At 33.9% G+C, this 19,159-nt stretch overlaps 1 protein-coding gene across 4 annotated transcripts in view; it reads left to right on the top strand.

Moving 5' to 3' along the window:
* LOC126763455 (transcription factor AP-2-epsilon) overlaps positions 1-13,770 on the top strand; it is a 112,382-nt gene extending 98,612 nt beyond the window's left edge. For all 4 annotated transcript variants that reach the window (XM_050480986.1, XM_050480987.1, XM_050480984.1 and 1 more), the window contains 5 exons: positions 2,608-2,815; positions 5,372-5,561; positions 9,089-9,353; positions 10,956-11,123; positions 11,199-13,770. In XM_050480986.1, the coding sequence (XP_050336943.1) occupies positions 2,608-2,815; positions 5,372-5,561; positions 9,089-9,353; positions 10,956-11,123; positions 11,199-11,309 (942 nt within the window). In that variant the 3' untranslated portion in view covers positions 11,310-13,770. The remainder of the gene's footprint in view (positions 1-2,607; positions 2,816-5,371; positions 5,562-9,088; positions 9,354-10,955; positions 11,124-11,198) is intronic.
* The last annotated feature ends 5,389 nt before the right edge of the window (positions 13,771-19,159 follow it).

Consider the following 19,159-nt stretch of genomic DNA (forward strand, 5'->3'; position numbering starts at 1 on the left):
ATACATACACGTATGTAAATAAGAAAATGAATTTAATTTAACCAAAAACTGAACGTTACGAGACTCATAAAATATAGAGAAAGAAAGTTCCATTCACATTGATTTGTGGCTAGGCAATATGTTACAATGTGTATTGTGTGGTACAACCATCACAACTTTAGTAATGCTCACGACCTTGCAACAAACTAACAAATATGGTTGTATTTAGTTTCTGACAAACAAGCTTCCAAAAAGCCCATGCAGTTTTTTCTTTATATATTTTGAAAAAATATTGCTTGTTAGTATAATCATAAAATATGATCCATTTCAAGCTTCCCCACTTTTTTAAAGAAAAAAACACAGAAACTTCAAATTTAATGGGGAATGTTTATTATCACTCGAAAGAACATTCTTTGGCAATTATTTTTTGAAGATTGTCTCTTACAAATATTGGCCGCGGCTACGTCTAAGATGGTTCATCCGTTGAGTCTAATTTTGGATGACTCGTTCGAGCATTTCGACTGGTAACTGGCGAATGGCATGATGTTTTGCTCCAAGACCTGATTCGAAGACTTTAGACTTAAACTTTACATATCACCAAAGAAAAAGTCTATCATGGCGCGATAACAGTCGCGATTGACGGTTACGTTCTTATCCGTATCATTTTTGAAGAAATATGGAGCGATGATACCACCGGCCCACAAACCACACCAAACCGTTGTTATTTCTGTACGAAATGCCAGCTCTTGAATTTCTTCTTCAAATGCTTGCCTGTTTGCCTGTTTACATATCCATTGAGCCAGAAATAGAACTCAGCACTGAACAAAATTTGGCTGGAAAACGTCGGATCTTTTTGGAAATTTTCAAGAGCCCATAAATGAATGCTCAAGATGTGTGATGGTTGAGTGATAAGTTGAGCGAAACCCATTCTTTACAGAACGTGAATTTTCGTAATAAAGTTGAACGATTTGCGCTGTTCAGGCGTAAGTCTTCCCACGGTGAAATGACAAACAATACTGAACAAAAATAGCATGACAGCTTGACACGACTCACGCGTCATCTGTCAAAAAAGGCTATTGAGAAAAAAACCTTTACTTGGTTCACCCGTAATATTAATAATATACATCTCCCCATCTGTCTCGATTTGTTCTAGGTGTGATAAACAACCGTTAGGTGAACAAAACTATTAAATTCTTTACCAACATGTTGTGAGAGTGTGAAAACAGCTCGGCGAGCATCAGATTTAAATTATGCAATCAGTTATATTTTCTATCATGTATTTTTGTCGCTTGCCACGGGACCGCTTTCGCATTGCTTCAGAGCAAGGTTTCCAAGATCAACCTATTGCAGGTCAGTTTCTACTCTCCCTCCGTCCAGGGATGTCTACCTTGTTGTAACCAGCATCAAGCTATTTGGCTCGCATTCTATTGACTCTTATTCTCTCTATTGCAATCTCTGCAGTAGAACTGCGTCCATGACCATTTTTTAGTACGTAGCCAGTCTTCGTCGCCGGTTATCATTTTTTCCACTAAATTTTTCGAGAGTTGAGTTGCTCAAGGTTGCTTTCTTAAGTTCTTCTGTTTTCCGGCAGCACTTACAAAAAGGTATGCAAACTTTGTTATATTCATTATTTTCAAAATTACTCAATAACGGCGCAGTCTGTTCGCTTAGAAGGTTGTGTGAAGGAGGTAAATATGTAAATTGTATTCTTAGACTTGAATTAATGAAGAAATCAGTGTCTTCATTCATAAAAATATGCGCCGTATAGCGACAATTTTGCTTTTTTTTTTGTTGTTCATGGGATCAGAGTCCCATACTTTTGAACACTGATTCTTATGTAAAATTTAACGAGGAATCGAATGGGAAAGTCAATTTTGAAAAAAAGTTGGTGGAAAAGCACAAAAAATGGGACTTTTGGGAAAAAAAATGTTTTTTTTTGGATTTTGAGCGACAACTTTGAATTTTTTTTGCTCTTCATGGGATTAGAGTCCCAAATTTTTGAACACTGATTCTTATGTAAAATTGAACGAGGAATCGAATGAAAAGTCAATTTTGAAAAAAATTGGGGGAAAAGCACAAAAAACGGGATTTTTGGAAAAAAAATGTTTTTTTTTGGATTTAGAAATTTTTTTTGGATTTTGAAAATATTTTTATCAGAAAGCTGAGATTTTTTTTACATAAAATTGGATAACTGCAAAATTTTTTCACTCAATTTTGAGGTCGTTAAAAAATAAAAGAAATAGTCATTTTTTTGTTTGATCTCAATTTGAATTGCGCGCCAAAAAACAATGGAACAACTTTGACCACTAAAAGGTTTACAGATATTCTTATTTCGGTCTATATTATGATATTCTAAAGTTTCGTCAAAATCGGAGAACCACGGGTACAAAACCATGTCGCCAATTGATGGAATGGCCCATATACATATAGAAAAAAAAAGTTATAATAATAACTAACGAAAAACTAAAAGTATGTCATGCTGATATACTTATAGTATAGCTAATTATAGCATTAACAGCATTAGTCGTTGTAAATGTTATCAATGTTTCTAATGTACCTCTAAGTTATAAGACAAAAATTCAGAAGTGTACATTTCTTAAATTCAAATTTCAAAAATATTGTTTCCAGGCGCAGCTGTCTCATGGTTTCCCATACACAGATAGACGAGCAGATTATGGTAGCACTATATCAGGAGGCGCCACACATGGTGGTAGGCTTGCTCACGAACATGATCCCTTAGCTTTGCATCAAGCACTACAGAATGCCGTTGATGATGTCCAAAATCCCGGTATAGATGACAATGTCGCGTTTATGTCAGATCTACCTCTAATTAAAAGTAAGTATTATTATGATCGTTTCCCAAGGTGTATAGTACGACTCAGTTATTATCTACTCATATGAACATCTTCCGTCTACGTGTGCTCTAGGGCAAAAGTCATTATACTTTTTATATTTAAGTATTATACTTGTATATATATTATAAGGTTTAAATATTATTTTAATGAATGAAGGTTTTCGGTTCAAGACTAAAGTAAAAAGTAGATTAACTATATAAATATTTTAAGATATTTATGTATACAATTATAACAAACTGCTATACTAGCAGCATAAGCTATTTAACGCCAAACAATCTGAAATTTCTGTAAATATCGACAGTGTAAAATTCGGAACAGCGAAATGAAACCACGACTGCATTATGAAATTGGAATAAGATCCGATACACATTGTTCACAATAGCGCAGTCGCATGCACTCTTCCTTATGTATTTATGTTGTTAGTGTACCATATATATAGTATTTATCCTCTTGAAAGTGGCTGAAACTTGGATGACATTTGTATGAGGAAAAGAGGAATGAACAAACACACACCTGGAGTTAGATTCCTTTTTGCTTCATATTTCACAGGTATTGTGTAATAGAACCCCTACCGATCTTCGCACACTACTAATTGGCATAATTATATTTAAACAAACGCCCCAAATATTATTTCATTTCTTCATATACATATATATATTTATATGTACAATGGACGTATCGTCACATATGTTTATACTTTTACTCGTACATTGGCGTATTCATCCCTGTGACGCAAGCGACATGTTCAATTTTCATCAAAATACACTCACCGCTACAGAAATATGGTATATACACATTCAAATATGGGTGTAAATATCTAGATACTCTTGTGAATAGCAAGTTCAATCGTGTATATGGATTTCAATTTGTCCACTTGATTTTAAAATGTTAGCTAATCTTACGTCGGAGTCCCGTCGGAGTCGATTTAGCTGTGTTGTCGCTGTGTTTTATTTTGACTTTGGTTCAAGATTCCCAAGAAAGCATACTATACATTTTGACAAAAAAGCTTTCAGAAATTGTAATTAAATTCCCCGGTTAAATGATATTTCAAATAATGCGACCTTTTCAACTGATGCAAATATTCAAAAACGATATGGTGCTTGAAAATATAATATATGACAGACAAGTATCAGAGAGACGGCAAGAAAGCTCGACATCGCTCCCGAGTACGTTCTTGCTCGAATTGTCCCGGAAAAACTGAATTTTTTCAAAAAAAAGTACTGTAAACCGTTTTTTTTTGGGCATGCTTGATCGTGCGAATTCCGATCCCACATTCATGGAGAGCATTATAACTGCCGATCAGTAATGGGTCTATGAGTTTGACATGCAAACAAGTCAACAATTATCGTAATGGATGGAAAAACGAGCCGAAACCAAAAAACTCACGCCAAATCCGCTCAAAAAGGTGATGTTCATTGTTTTTCTTCGATACTCGTGGTTTGGTGCATTATGAATTTGTTCCGTAGGACAAACGGTCAATAAGGAGTTCTATTTGGCCGGATTGAGGAACATTTGACGAAAACGATCGGAATTGTGGAAGAACAATTGGATTTTCGTGCGTGTGATTTTTTTGTTTCTCAAACTGAAATTGCTACTCCGTGGAAATCGTTTTCAGTCGATCAAAGATACTCGTATAAAGCATAATTCTCTGAAGGACAGAACTACCTTCGGGGCACGTCTAAAGATTTATTAATAGTTACGATAAGTTTTTTGCCAAAGTTTACACTTAGCAATCTCTATCTTCCTTTCTGGTATGTTTTTTGGATGTTACACATGTGGGGGTTAATTGAGTCCCATAAAGTTACAAGTTATAACGAACCGAAAACATAATGGTGAGAATTGTAATTAGGAAACCTCTTTTTTGTATGTCATCCAACAAGAGTTTTTTTTTAAACAAGTGTAAAAGTTTTATGTTATGACTTTGCGATGCGTTATGGCAAGTTGTGTGTCCCCTAATTATTTAAAAAAATTTATTTTCAGTTAATTGAAGACTTACAATATTTGATTAATTCGTATATCTGTCTTTAAGAATTTGTTTCCAATTCTATTCATTATTTTTTGTATCCTCATTTCGAAAAGTAGATAACATTCGTAAGGATATCAAAAATTAGTCCAGTAGTTTAAAATTGTTATATTTTTCAAAGGTGCGACTTTGACGCCAGGCCAGGTGGCAGGTGTTATATGCCATATAAGTTTGGCCAAACATTTTTATACAATTGAAATGAGAGGAAAACGTGTATGTTGCCTAAATTTTTACTTGTTTTGGAATACACATACTAGCTACATTTAATATTTAGTTTGCTATGCGCTCAATTTCGAAATTCGAAGGAAATTAAGACGATTTTTAGGCAAATTTCGAAAATTATATTATTATGAAAAGTAATTTTTACTTATGACTCAAACTCTCGAAAAAATAGTTTAATCCAACAGCCAGAAAACAATATAGTTTGTTTTAAGGCAAAAAAATATGATCATATTATGAGTTTACCAAAAGGGGATTATGTTTAATAAACTTTTCTCTTTATATCTCATTAAAGGTATTAAAAGTGGGAAAGAGCTTGGTAATATCGGCTCTGGTTCGCCTAGTGAGGTATTTTGTGCTGTTCCGGGACGACTTAGCCTTCTATCCAGCACGTCCAAATACAAAGTAACAATTGCTGAAGTTCAACGAAGGTTATCACCACCAGAATGTCTAAATGCGTCTCTACTTGGCGGAGTTCTTCGAAGGTTGGTAGCATAAATATTTCTTATATACTCACCTATATGTTAATATGTTATATTCTCGAAAGATGTTGCTAAAAGCTTTAATCATGTAAAGGTTGTTTGCAAATCGTAAAGAAGTCAATTTACTAGTAATAAGAGGGTTTATAAAAAAAATGTTCATGATGACGAATTGATTTCCGGATTCCGGCATTGCCCACTTTTAGGTAAAATCAATTATTTTAGCAGCTACTCCACTAATTTGTATTAAATTTGGTGCTTAATAATATCTTTGTCGGACTATAACTATAAATTCCATTAGATTTTGTTCACTATAAAATATTAAAATCAGGGACCAGTGAAGATATTGAAAAATAAAATGATCGAAATATAATTTTCAAGACCCATTACATCTACAATATAAGATATTTGATGTAATATAGTTTAGAATGAAATCGGACCGCAAATTATTGAGTATAAATGTACCTATAGTGATTTCCGACTGTTTGGTAGAATTCACATGGAATATTTAATGGGCATGTTTTTAATCTCGCAACAATTTTTTTTTTTAATAGAGTATTATTATTTTATTTTAACGGTTGTTTGTAAGTCCTAAAATACTAAAAGAGTCAGATATAGGGTTATATATACCAAAGTGATCAGGGTGATGAGTAAATGTTGAAATACAATTGCTGTCTGTCCGTCCGTCCGTGCAAGCTGTAACTTGAGTAAAAATTTCTATCGTGATGAAACTTGGAACACGTATTCCTTGGCTCCATAAGAAGGTAAGCTCGAAGATGGGCAAAATATCATCCACTGCCACGCCCACAAAATGGCGGAAACCGAAAACCTATAAAGTGTCGTAACTAAGCCATAAATAAAGATATATAAATAAATAATAAACTCTGAACCATTCAAAATAAACCATTCATGAAACAAATAGGACTAATAAAAAGTATCACAATGTTAAAATTGATTTTTATAATTTGGCACAATGGATCGCATTAGGTGGTAAATATTTGGAGGCAATTTTTTCAAAAGTGGGCGTGGCTCCTACTTTTTTTTTGTACATATCGCGGAAACTACTATAGCTATGTCAACCAACCTGTACAGAGTCGTTTTCTTCAGGCATAAATTCCATATATAGTTCAAAAAGTCGAAGAAATTTGGATAATAACCACGCCCACCTCCCATACAAAGGTTGATGTTGAAAATCACTAAAAGTTGACTTAACCGACTAAAAAGCTGTCAGAAACACTAAATATAACTAGAATCAGATGGAAGCTGCACTGGTAAAAAAAATAAAATGGGCCCCAACACGCTTCCACTTATGGACCAAAAACCATCAGTTGCAAGTTTGAATATGCATCCTCTTGTTTAATGAAATTCGGTATATAATCTATCTTTTAAGTACGAAGCAATTAAATTTCACAAAATTGTTGGGTATAATGTATTTTAATTTGATGCCTTTTCTGTAGACCCGAGTATATACAAACTTTGTCAAAAGCAATGATGACACGGAATAAAACTTTACAAAAAACGGTATTTTATCGATTGTATTTTCTACGAAATTAACGATTCGATGTATCACTGGTCAATTGTTGAATGATGGTCGGTGAAGCCAAATTGATGTGTTGGTATTGTTTTTTAATCATAATGTTGTTTAGCTCTGAATATTAATGAAATCGGACTAGATCTTATTTGTGTTCCCATACACCTTGTGTAGGGTTTCTCAATAAGAGTGCTACAAAAGTTTTTTCGATAAAACAAAAACGGTTTGGGATATCAATGAAATTATTTATTCCCGTGAAAGTACATTCGATGCCATTATGTATGGAACTCGATTTCTTTTGTATGGACACCGCGAACACGCTTGCAGAATTCCAGACGCTGAAACCAATTTGCGACGGTTTTCAAACATAAATCGGCCGATACTGGTGCAATTTCAAGTTCAACACAGGAAATAGTCTAACGGCGTCAAATCACACAACCGAGGCCACCAATTGACTGGGCCATTTCGCGTTCATCAAACTTGATTTTCAATAAATCGATTGTGGCATTCGCTGTGTTTCCAAGTCCACATCATCCAATTCTGACCAAAAATATTCGGTTATCATTAAGCGATAGCGATTCCCATTTATAGTAGCGTGCTGGTCTTGATCATCACGGAAGAAGTAAAAAAAAAATTTCATTGATGGCATAGTTAAAATTATATGACATAGAAGAAATATTCACCGTTTTGTTAGATAACTTGTTGCCATTTTGAAGATAATTTCACAATGCTACTTTCATAGAAATCGTGCATAAGCAAAATGTACCAGCAAATCAATCGCCAGACATAGATAGGACCAGATAGAAAACACTGATTGCTAGGTTTAAACTATAAGATAGATGCATAAAAACATCCCATCCAAATTCCCGCAATTTCTGACGAGTTACTATCAATGTGTGTGGCCTGGCGTTGTCCTGATGGCACACAAATCCTCTGCTATTGCTTAAAGCTGACCACTGCTGGACGATTGCTTACTTCAGATGGTCCAATTGTTAACAGTGCTGACGCGAATTAAGAGTTTTGCCGTAGGGGAGAAGCTTATAGTAGATGATCAAGTTAATCCTGACATTCAATTTTGGCTTGATCTCCATTTACGCTGACTCAATCCCGTTTTTGCTGGACGTTGTGGTAAGTTACCATAAGCCATCCACTTCAGAAATTAATCGAATTTATTTACATTCAACAACGATTCCCAAATGACCGCCAACCTTGTTGATTTCTGTTGTTTTTTCGATATTTTAGGCAATTTGTTTATCAGAGGATTACTGGAACGGATCACTGAAACCAAAGTAGCGATTAAACCCTACATATTTACATTTTCAGCCTATTGACTTCCGTTTTATTTGCGTATATTTCGTATTTCGTTGAATTCGTGCAAGAGAGTATGCGGATATCTCATTAAAGGATAGGGATACCACTATCTTCAATGCTACCAAGTTTTGTTTTGCATATTTTGGATCAGTTTTACTATTGTGAACGGTTAAATAACAAATGAAAATACAAATTAATTTTGTCTTGTATTTTCTAAACTTAGGGCTTAAAAACAATTATGGAAATTTATAGAAAACAAAAATATAGGGTTCTAGCAACTTTTTTTATCGCAAAAAAAGAATTTGTACTAACTGCTGCCCTTTTGTTTAAGAAAGTGGTACAGGTTGCTCGAATCGCTGGGGAGTAACGCTTGACGTGTCGAACCCAGCTGTAGATTACTAAAGCCATCTATTGAAAAAATAATGGATTTATATTATATAATGAATAAAGAGATATGTGTTAGTTAGGTTGATCCATATCCCGGACGTAAAACGAATTTTAATAATGAAACTTACTGATGTTAGATGAGTTAAAGAAATATGTATGTATATGGAATTTTGCGTTTACAAGCAACAACATGCAACTACTGAAAACATTTCCTTCTATACTTACAAATTGAGCGAATAAAAAAAAATCATTTGAATATTAAGATTCTTTATTTATATATATTATGATATTTTTACTCTTATAGAGCTAAGAGCAAGAACGGTGGACGCCTACTAAGAGAAAAGCTTGAAAAAATTGGTTTAAATTTACCTGCGGGAAGACGAAAGGCTGCCAATGTCACATTACTCACGTCCTTAGTAGAGGGCGAAGCTACTCATCTGGCAAAAGATTTCCATTTCGTTTGTGAAACTGAATTTCCAGCTCGTCAGCTAGCCGAATACGTCATTAGACATCAAACAGAACCCCAAGAATCATATCGCAGGAAAGAACTACTTATTCATTCACAGCAGGTAACGCTACAACTTGAAATAATGTATACAATTTTTCGTTTTCTTAGTTTTTGAAAATAAAAATAAAAATAAATGTCTTATAGTTAGATTAGTGCATCTCTTACTGTCCGAGAGCAGCTACATATTAAAAACCATAATAACTAAGTGGAATTAAATAGTGGTTTTCCATCTATTTTAATATGAGTTTATCCCATTCTGTTATCACTAGAACTATACTAACTAATTTCAGTGCATTAATTGTTATGAGCCTCATATAAAATTATATATTTAAAATCAATTGGAGAATTTATATCAACGTATATATTTTCTTTTTAATAAACGTATATGTACTATGTATATCCCAATAAGAAGAAATGTCAAAATTCTTTTTGGACCATAATTCAGTTCTGGTAGTATTTATACCATATTATTTATACAGAAACCATAGCCACTAAGTTAGTAACACCCAAAATATATACAAACATGTGTATATTAGTACTTCAATGGTCAGCCTGAAGAGCTGAGTCGGTTTAGCCACGACCTTCTGTCTGTTATTAGCGAAGTCGTTCTACAGCTTTTTTCCCAATGGGTATTCCAAGTGTAGCCAGGTCACTACCGAACTCATTTTCTTCGCTTCTTTGCCCAACCTGGAAAAAGCAGAATTAACTGCGCAGTTGTTATGGCCAATGATATCGATGTGAAACTCGAATTATTTTCTCCAAGAGTATATTGACGAGCACGATAGAGAGTCGCCATATCTGAAACCTCGCTTGGTATCGAAATGCTCGGAGAGGTTCGTCAGTTTACACAGCCGTATTAGTTTTGCGGGGATACCAAATTCAGACATCGCCGCATATAGGCAGCTCCTTTTCGGCTGTCAAAAGCAGCTTTGAAATCGATGAAGAGGTGGTGTTTGTCAGTTCTCTTTTCACGGGTCTTTTCCAAGATTTGACGCATGGCGCATGGTGAATATATGGTCAGTTGTTGATTTTCCAGACCGGAAGCTAGACTGATAAGGCTCAATCAGTTTTTTGAGGGTTGGCTTTAGTCTTTCACACACCCTCTATAGAACCTAATATGCAATGTTGAGGGGGCTTATCTCAAGGTAGTTGGCGCAGATTTTGACATTTCCTTTTTGTGGTTTGGGTAGAGCACTAAATTCCAATTGTTGGGCATGCTTTCGTCCGACCACATTCTACAAAGAATCTGATGCATGCTCCTTATCAGTCCTTCGCGTCGTATTTGAATAGCTCGGCCGGTAATCCATCGGCCCTCGCCGCTTTGTTATTCTTCAGACGGGTAATTGCTATACGAACATCTTTACGGTCTGGCAATATAACGTCTGCTCCATCGTTATTGATTGGGGAACCATCTCTTGGTGTTATGCTTTCACTGCCATTTAGCAGACAGGAGAAGTGTTCCCTATATAATTTCAGTATGCTCGGGGCATCAGTCACTAGTTCACCTCTGGGCTTTTACATTTAAGTAAAGGAAATTTACCTGTGATGGATTTTATAGCATTTTTATTGTTTTTGTTTACAGTCATTTACAAAGTTACATTTTTTAAAAATATTCGTATAAATAACACTACATACATATTTTAATTTTGTATAATGTATGCAGATAACAAAGGAACTAATGCAAGTACTTAGTCAAGATCGCACAACACAATACGGCACGAGATCACAACATTTACTGGAACCTTCTATGCAGCGTCACCTCACACACTTCTCTCTGATTACTCATGGGTTTGGATCGCCCGCTATAATGGCCGTACTGCATGCTTTCCAGGTAACGATTTTCTACTTCGTTAAAAATATAAATGATTGATGACTGCATACTAATGGCACTCTCTCTCAATTTCAGACTTTTCTCAATGAATCACTCAACTATTTAGATAAATTATATCCTTCAAATAGTGGCGGCATGGTGTCCTCCTCGCTGGACAAAAACAAAATTGATAGTGACAAGAAATGATAGGCCGGGTTTGCTTTATTTTATTAAACACAACAAGAAAAACGTTTTAAACGAAATAAAGTATAAGTTTAAGTAAAGTAAATAAAATATTAGTTCATCGAGCGTAATTTTAATTTTAATATTGATTAAGCCGTTATTTTTATTATTAATTCGTAATGTATATGCATATGCAGTTATAAATATACTATTTGTTAATAATTACAATTCTGACACATACTTATGTATATACTTATGTATGTATGTATAGATACATATGCATAAATATTCATTGAAATACAAATTAACTGTAGTTTGTTTGTTTTTTGAAAGAGTTTTTGAAGGTATTTTCCGCACATACATATGTACATATACCCGCCAGTTATAATATTTTGCTGCGTAAAAATTAAAGGAATATGAGAAACAACAATAACAATTATTAGTTAAGGTTTTATATAACAGAAGTTGTAAATAGATTGGTTGATTGTCTAACTTTAAGACTTCGGTGAAGTTATCGTCTCAAAACAAGAAGTGTTAAACACATGCGTTTATACCTTTCCCTCATAAAATGCCTTGAGAATATGGTTTAAACGAGTGATAAAGAGATGCTCAAATCTAATGTCATTGGAACTGTGAGCGTAAGTCAGTTTCTGAACTTTAAAAGTTAAAAGAGAGATCGGATTTGCTACCGCCGTTCTAAAACACTAATAAACAATTTAAAACAATAAAAATTGGAGAAAACGCGTAATTAAAATGTATTTGACCAAATGGTTTCTGATGTGATGCATCGTAGTATTAGTTTTCAATTGAAAATGACTAAACCCATTAATTAAATATTTAATAACAAGGTTAAATCACTTGATGTTGTTGTTGAGTTGTTTTAATATACCACAAAATCGTAAAAAAAAATATTTAAATAGTTTCTCCATATATAAAATGGCCAACATATGTATAATGACTTGTAATCATAATAAATGTTGGGCTTTTAATTTGAATAGCCAAACACAAGTATTTTGTCTGATCTGGCTGCAATTCAAAATGTTTTAAAAAACGCTAATTTTGAGGCGCACTGGAATAAGTTGAGCATCCCTTTATCGCTGGTTTAAACATTGTAGGATGCTCCACTCCTTCATATGTTTAAAAAGAACTTGCAAACAGGCGAAAGCACAACATTCAAAAAACTTCAAACGCTCATTCCAACGGATGTTTTTTTAGGCGTGTCGTTCATTTTTTGACAGCTGTTACTTGATTTATACTCAATTTGATTTGCCATTCCATAATGAGTAGATTAACTCCGAAACAACATTTACATATCGTGAAAATGTATTACCTAAGTAATGGTTCGGTTCCGGTGTCCAATATTCCGTCGCAATCACCCAGAGTAGTCGATTATTCGAACAAACATTGATCGGTTTCGCACCACGTTGACTCAAGTGGATAACGCGTTTTGCTGCGGTAGAGCATAGTATCGAAGAAAGCCCGAATTCGTCCATCCGTCATCACGTGCAACATTTGGAGTTGTGCCCATTCACTTTATGGAAGATGTTGCGGAAGAATCTTGGTTTGCGTACTTACAAAATCCAACTCGCGGAAGAATTGAAGCCGAACCCCCGTTAAGCTCTTGGCACGTTCGGCGAATGAGTTGAAAACAAGATAGCCGCCGCTCCCGATTTTCGCAAGAAAGTTTTCTTCAGCGATAAATCTCACTTTTGATTGAATAGGTCGATTAATAAACAAAATTTTCGCATTTGGTGTGATTAAAATCCACAAGCCATTGTTGAGACGCGTTAAGTTCTTAAACAAACCAATCTATGAACAGAGGTAATCACAGGACCAAATTTCTTCAAAATTTAAGCCACCCAAAAGATTACAATCAATAGGGAACGCTATAGAGTCATGATTTATGACTGAGTGCGCTAACTCTCCTTGTGGGCCTGTGGCGTGGCCACTAAAATAGTGCGATTTAACACCACTATTTATGGGAACGAGACGATTTATGCCTTGGAAGAGAATATTCAGCGCGTTATTGCTGACGTACAGCCCCAACTGCTGCAAAAAGTGGTTGAAAACTGGACCTCTCGATCTTTGACCTTCGACTCTTGCCTTTATAATAAAGTTTTTTTTTTTGAAAACCACATGTCTCATAAAATCATCATTTATTTGTACATAGTATTCTGTACCAATGAATCTTTAAATCCGTCTAATCAGAGTCACTCAACTTAAGCCTCCCTTTTAACGCATTTATTTATTATAGAAGAATATCCCAGTATTTAAAATTCAATGGAGATTAGTGTCTGCCTTTACAAAACAAAAATAAAATATCTGGCTGGTTAATTATAGATCAATTCAATTATTAAATGCAATAAATTATTAAATAAATAAGACTTGTATATATATAATTATATAAGTATGTAAAAATAAAATAAAAACAAAGGAATTAATGACAAACAAACAGAAATAAAGGCGCCATAAGTAAATTCTAATACAGGTAAATAACATGGTTAATTGAATCGAAATATATATATCATTTTGTAAGTATGTAAAAATAAAATAAAAACAAAGGAATTAATGACAAACAAACAGAAATAAAGGCGCCATAAGTAAATTCTAATATAAATTCTATTACAACATTACAATAATTTAATATATATTTCCTTGTTTGTAAAATTGTTTAGTATATGATTTTGAATTATATATTAATTTTTTTTTAATAATCAAATTTGTTAAAAATAGTTCAGCGACAATCTTGAGCTATTTTTTAAAGATGTGAATGGAGATATTAGCTGACTTTAGCACAAAACCCAAGTGGATCGTCACCTAAAATGCAAAACAAACAAAGCATCAAAAAATAAAACTGGAGCTTTTTGTTGCTTACGTTTCACTACATTTTATTATATATGTGTATGCATAAAATTTGACGCTTCCCCTAACAGATATAACCATTATATAACTATTTCATAACCAAAACTCAAAATTTTGTTTCAATATGAGTGGTTTCTAATATATCGTTTTTCCTTCGCTTGCAAACTTGTGAAAAGTGATGCTAAGTTTTTTTTGCTTTTTAGGATACGATATGTAAATTTGCAACCACAAATGAATTTATTAGACATATGTACATGTAGTACTATATGTACATATATACATATGTATGTATATTGGGTTTATGAGAAAATATAACAAAGAGTATGATGATCAGAAGCTTACTTTAGTTTAAAAAAAGCCTAAGTAAGATCAGTGAGGATAAACCAATTGGAAAAGAAATATAAAGTAACAAAAATTAAGGAAAAAATAATTTACGGGCTATCTGAATTGAATTTTTAAGGGTTATCTAGAGGTTATCTCAAGTCAGAAAAAGATTTTATGTCAAAATTCAAATAACCAAGTTATTAGATTTTATATTTTTTTATGTATACTAAAAAAAATATTTCACGAAATTTGGTGGGAAGTTACCCTTTCATAACTCAAATACTATTTATTTTATTTTTTTTGGTTTAAATTATTTATTTTTACACCTTTATTTTGACTTAATATAGGAAAAGAACGCTTACTATAAAATAAACACTTTTTTTTTAAAGTGGGCTAGCTATTTCTTTCATGAAATCTATAAGTTTCGAGGGTAAAAAATACATTGTGAGAAATAAGTACCCGCAAATTGTTAATAAAACACAAAATATTTTATTATTCATCAATATGTATTTTGTCGCCTCCCGTAATCCACACCAAAATACAGTACTCGAAATATTTTTCATAAGCACTTTTTGGATGGCCTTCAGCTCCTTCAACGGATTTTGTTTTATCTCTTCGATCTATTGAAAACAGGTTCCATTCCGATAATTATTGACTTGATTGCATGTCAAACTCATAGTCAAATAAGTCCAAAGAGACCTGTTTACGGTACTCATTATGAAAAATATTCAGCTTTAATCGGACGAGTCGAGCAAGAACGCGTTTTATACCCAAAATATCCACCATAATCATTCGAACGGCCTCGCCAGAGATGTCGATCTCTCTTGCCATCTCTCTAACACTTGTCTAACGATTTTCAAGCACCATATCCTTCACTTCACCATCTCCTTCACTTCTTAAATATTTTATCACTATCCACTTGTATGCTAAACAAAAGAGAAATGGAGCAGTTATGTATTTGAATTAATACCATAAATTTTTTTAAATATTTTCAACAACAAACTGCTTAATTATTAAAAAACAATATAAACACATTTGCAAAAAGTTGTGGAACATACAACATTTTTTAACAAAAATCCAATATGTATCTAAAATGTATTTAATTTAAAATTTTATATTAGTATGGAAATTAGAACGGCAGTCAAATTTACTCTATGATAAATGCTTTTAATTCGTCGCATGTGTGTACTGTACTTACATACATACATATGTATATCTATAGATGTGTGTTTGGGTCTGATATAAGTCAGAGAAAAAACCGACCTTTATCAAGTATCATATATAATATCATACATATGTACTGTACATATATATATATTTTTAACTAAGCACATTAGTGAAAATGCTTTAAACTATAGGTATGTCCATGTGAATGCATAGCTAAATTCTAAATTAAAAGTTTTCAACTAGTTTGATAAGTAGTAAAAATAAAGAATGTATATCGTACTAAATGTATGTATTATTGCATAAGAGATTACATTTGGAGCACTAGCCGATAATGCTACTTTTTCCAAATTAATACATATATACTTAGCCATAGTGATCTATAAGTAATTTTTTAGATTTAATTTATCTTCAAAATCATTTTACAAAAAATAAATATATTAAATGTTTTCCAAACGAATTCGCAGTTTTTATGTACAGTCATGGACAGACACTTTGAGCATATAATAATACGACGTTTATTAATAATATAAATATAAGACAAAATAAAATTTTTTATAGTATAACATAAATTAAGGAAGAAGTAAGTTAAAAATATGTTTTAATAGTTTTTTTTTAACTATTCAGTTTCCAATTGTATAATTTGGTTAGTCATAGAAATTATTATTACAGTAGAACGCTTCTGTGGAAATTAAGAAAATTTAATAGAAATGTTAAGTGTTATTGCTTTTAAGTGCTCATAACGTTAATACTTTGTAGTCTGTCTACACTTTTCCATAATTGCTTGGCATTATCGTCGCAAACTCTCCACTAACTTATGGGGTTACATGGGTTTCCTCGGGCAAAAAACGGCCTTTTTTCAATAATTGTTTTTACATATAAAAAATGAAATATTTTAATGAAACTTTTTTTTATTTAAAAGACTCATATTTAATAAACATTTTGTAAAATTTTCAAAAAAAAAATATCAAAATGGCAGTCATTACGACGCCATTTCCGGCAGTCCCTCAAAAATCGCATCCGCGTTGTCAGCAGAATTTCTTTCAGGATCATCTGAAATAAAAATAAAAAATACGTGTTTTAGTAAAGACAATAAACTAGGTATTGGACGAAGGAAAAAAAATTAAAATTGGATTTTTGGCAGACGTTTTTATAAAAAAAATGCAAATTTCGATGAAAATTTCTCGACATTTTTTTTTTTAATAGTTGTATTTAAAAAAAATCCTTCGTTCAAGACCTTGTAAATGATATCTCGAAGACCTGTGTAAAATTTCATCAAGATCGGTTGAGTAGTTCGCGAGAAATCTTGACAACCGACTTTGAAAACATAGTTTTGAGAAAAACGCGTTTAAAGATGGCGCACTTAGCCTAGCTAGCCTCGAGCGCTCAAGTTCTCAAGACTGTATCTCCGAAACTATTAGTCGAATCAACTTGAAAATTTAGGACAATATTGTAGAGATGTTATAGAATTTAATAAGACGAAAAAAATTGTTGAAACTGAGAAACCCATGTAACCCCTTATGGCAACTACTGAGTGGAATTGATTTTTTTCTTAGCATCGATTCGAATGCGAACGGTTCCATAATATTTTTGAAAAGTTAGAGGTATGAAAATTGGTCCATTTTACAATCCATCCTCACCAATGGTCCAACGCTGAAACAGGAAAACGCTTCCACGGTACTATCGTGCTTAACGGTTTTTGTGGTGTATGTGGAGTTATATTCCTGATATTTGGGGTGATGGACAATACGATTCACCTTTTAACCATCGAATCCAATACGATTCACCTTTGTTTCATCGCTCTGAAGTACTTTTTTTTCAAAATTTAACGTCATTTTCTAAACGTTCAGTAATACTGTTATGTTTCCTTTGGACAGCAATGGTTTGCGCATCATTAAGATGCCTACTGGATATGCTAAACCCAAATACCTCATTTATTTCAGTCATAATCTCTCCGGACGATTTAAAAGGTTTGGCTCTGCTTTTCCGATGATGGCTCTATCAACTTTTTTGTGATTTTAATTTTCAGAAATTAGGATCACTTTTAACAAAATGAACGCCATAAGTGATACATATGTACTATATACCAGTTTTCGCGAACAATCCTTAATTTTGACAATCTGAGTTGGAATTAAGCCTTATTGTGCAGAGCAAAATCATTTCCTTTTCTATAGAAAACAATGTGAGTTTTGACCCATTTTTGGAACATTTTAATTTTATTTAACAAGGCGATTCCCTATCGTGTGACTTTTTCAACCTGCTTCTAGAGAAAATAGTTCGAGCTGCAGAACTTAATAGAGAAGGTACCATCTTTATAAGAGTGTACAGCTGCTGGCGTATGCCGATGATATTGATATCATCGGCCTTAACACCCGCGCCGTTAGTTCTGCTTTCTCCAGGCTGGACAAGGAAGCACAGAAAATGGGTCTGGCAGTAAACGAGGGCAAAACGAAATATCTCCTGTCATCAAACAAACAGTCGTCGCATTCGCGACTTGGCTCTCACGTCACTGTTGACAGTCATAACTTTGAAGTTGTAGATAATTTCGTCTACTTAGGAACCAGTATTAACACCACGAACAATGTCAGCCTGGAAATCCAACGCAGGATTGCTCTTGCCAACAGGTGCTACTTCGGACTGAGTAGGCAATTGAGAAGCAAAATCCTCTCTCGACAAACAAAAACCAAACTCTATAAGTCACTCATAATTCCCGTCCTGCTATATGGTGCAGAGGCTTGGACGATGTCAACAACTGATGAGTCGACGTTGCGAGTTTTCGAGAGAAAAGTTCTGCGAAAGATTTATGGTCCTTTGCGCGTTGGCCACGGCGAATATCGCATTCGATGGAACGATGAGCTGTACGAGATATACGACGACATTGACATAGTTCAGCGAATTAAAAGACAGCGGCTACGCTGGCTAGGTCATGTTGTCCGAATGGACGGAAACACTCCAGCGCAGTACCCGCCGAGGGAAGCAGAGGAAGAAGAAGACCTCCACTCCGTTGGAAGGACCAGGTGGAGAAGGACCTGGCTACGCTTGGAATATCCAATTGGCGCCACGTAGCGAAAAGAAGAAACGACTGGCGCGCTGTTGTTAACTCGGCTATAATCGCGTAAGCGGTGTCTACGCCAATTAAGAAGAAGAATACAGAAACTTCAAATTTAATGGAAAATGTTTATTATCATTCGAAAGAACATTCTTTGGCATTTATTTTTTGAGATTATCTCTTTCAAATGTTAACTATCCGTTGAGTTCAATTTTGCATGACCCCTTCGAGCATTTCGACTAGTAACTGCCGAATGACACGCGTGATGTTTTGCACCAAGACTTGAATCGAAGCGGGATTCCGCATACACTTTAGACTTTACATATCTCCACAGGAAAAAGTCTAACGGTTAATAGGCCGGCACAAAACCTGAAATTATCTACTCACCGAAGTATTCTCTCAATAAATCCATTGATTGATGCAATGTGTGGGAAGTGGCGCCGTACAGTTGAATCCAAATGTCGCCGAGATCACG

The sequence above is a fragment of the Bactrocera neohumeralis genome, chromosome 6 (assembly GCF_024586455.1).
Source record: "Bactrocera neohumeralis isolate Rockhampton chromosome 6, APGP_CSIRO_Bneo_wtdbg2-racon-allhic-juicebox.fasta_v2, whole genome shotgun sequence".
Taxonomy (NCBI): Eukaryota; Metazoa; Arthropoda; class Insecta; order Diptera; family Tephritidae; genus Bactrocera; species Bactrocera neohumeralis.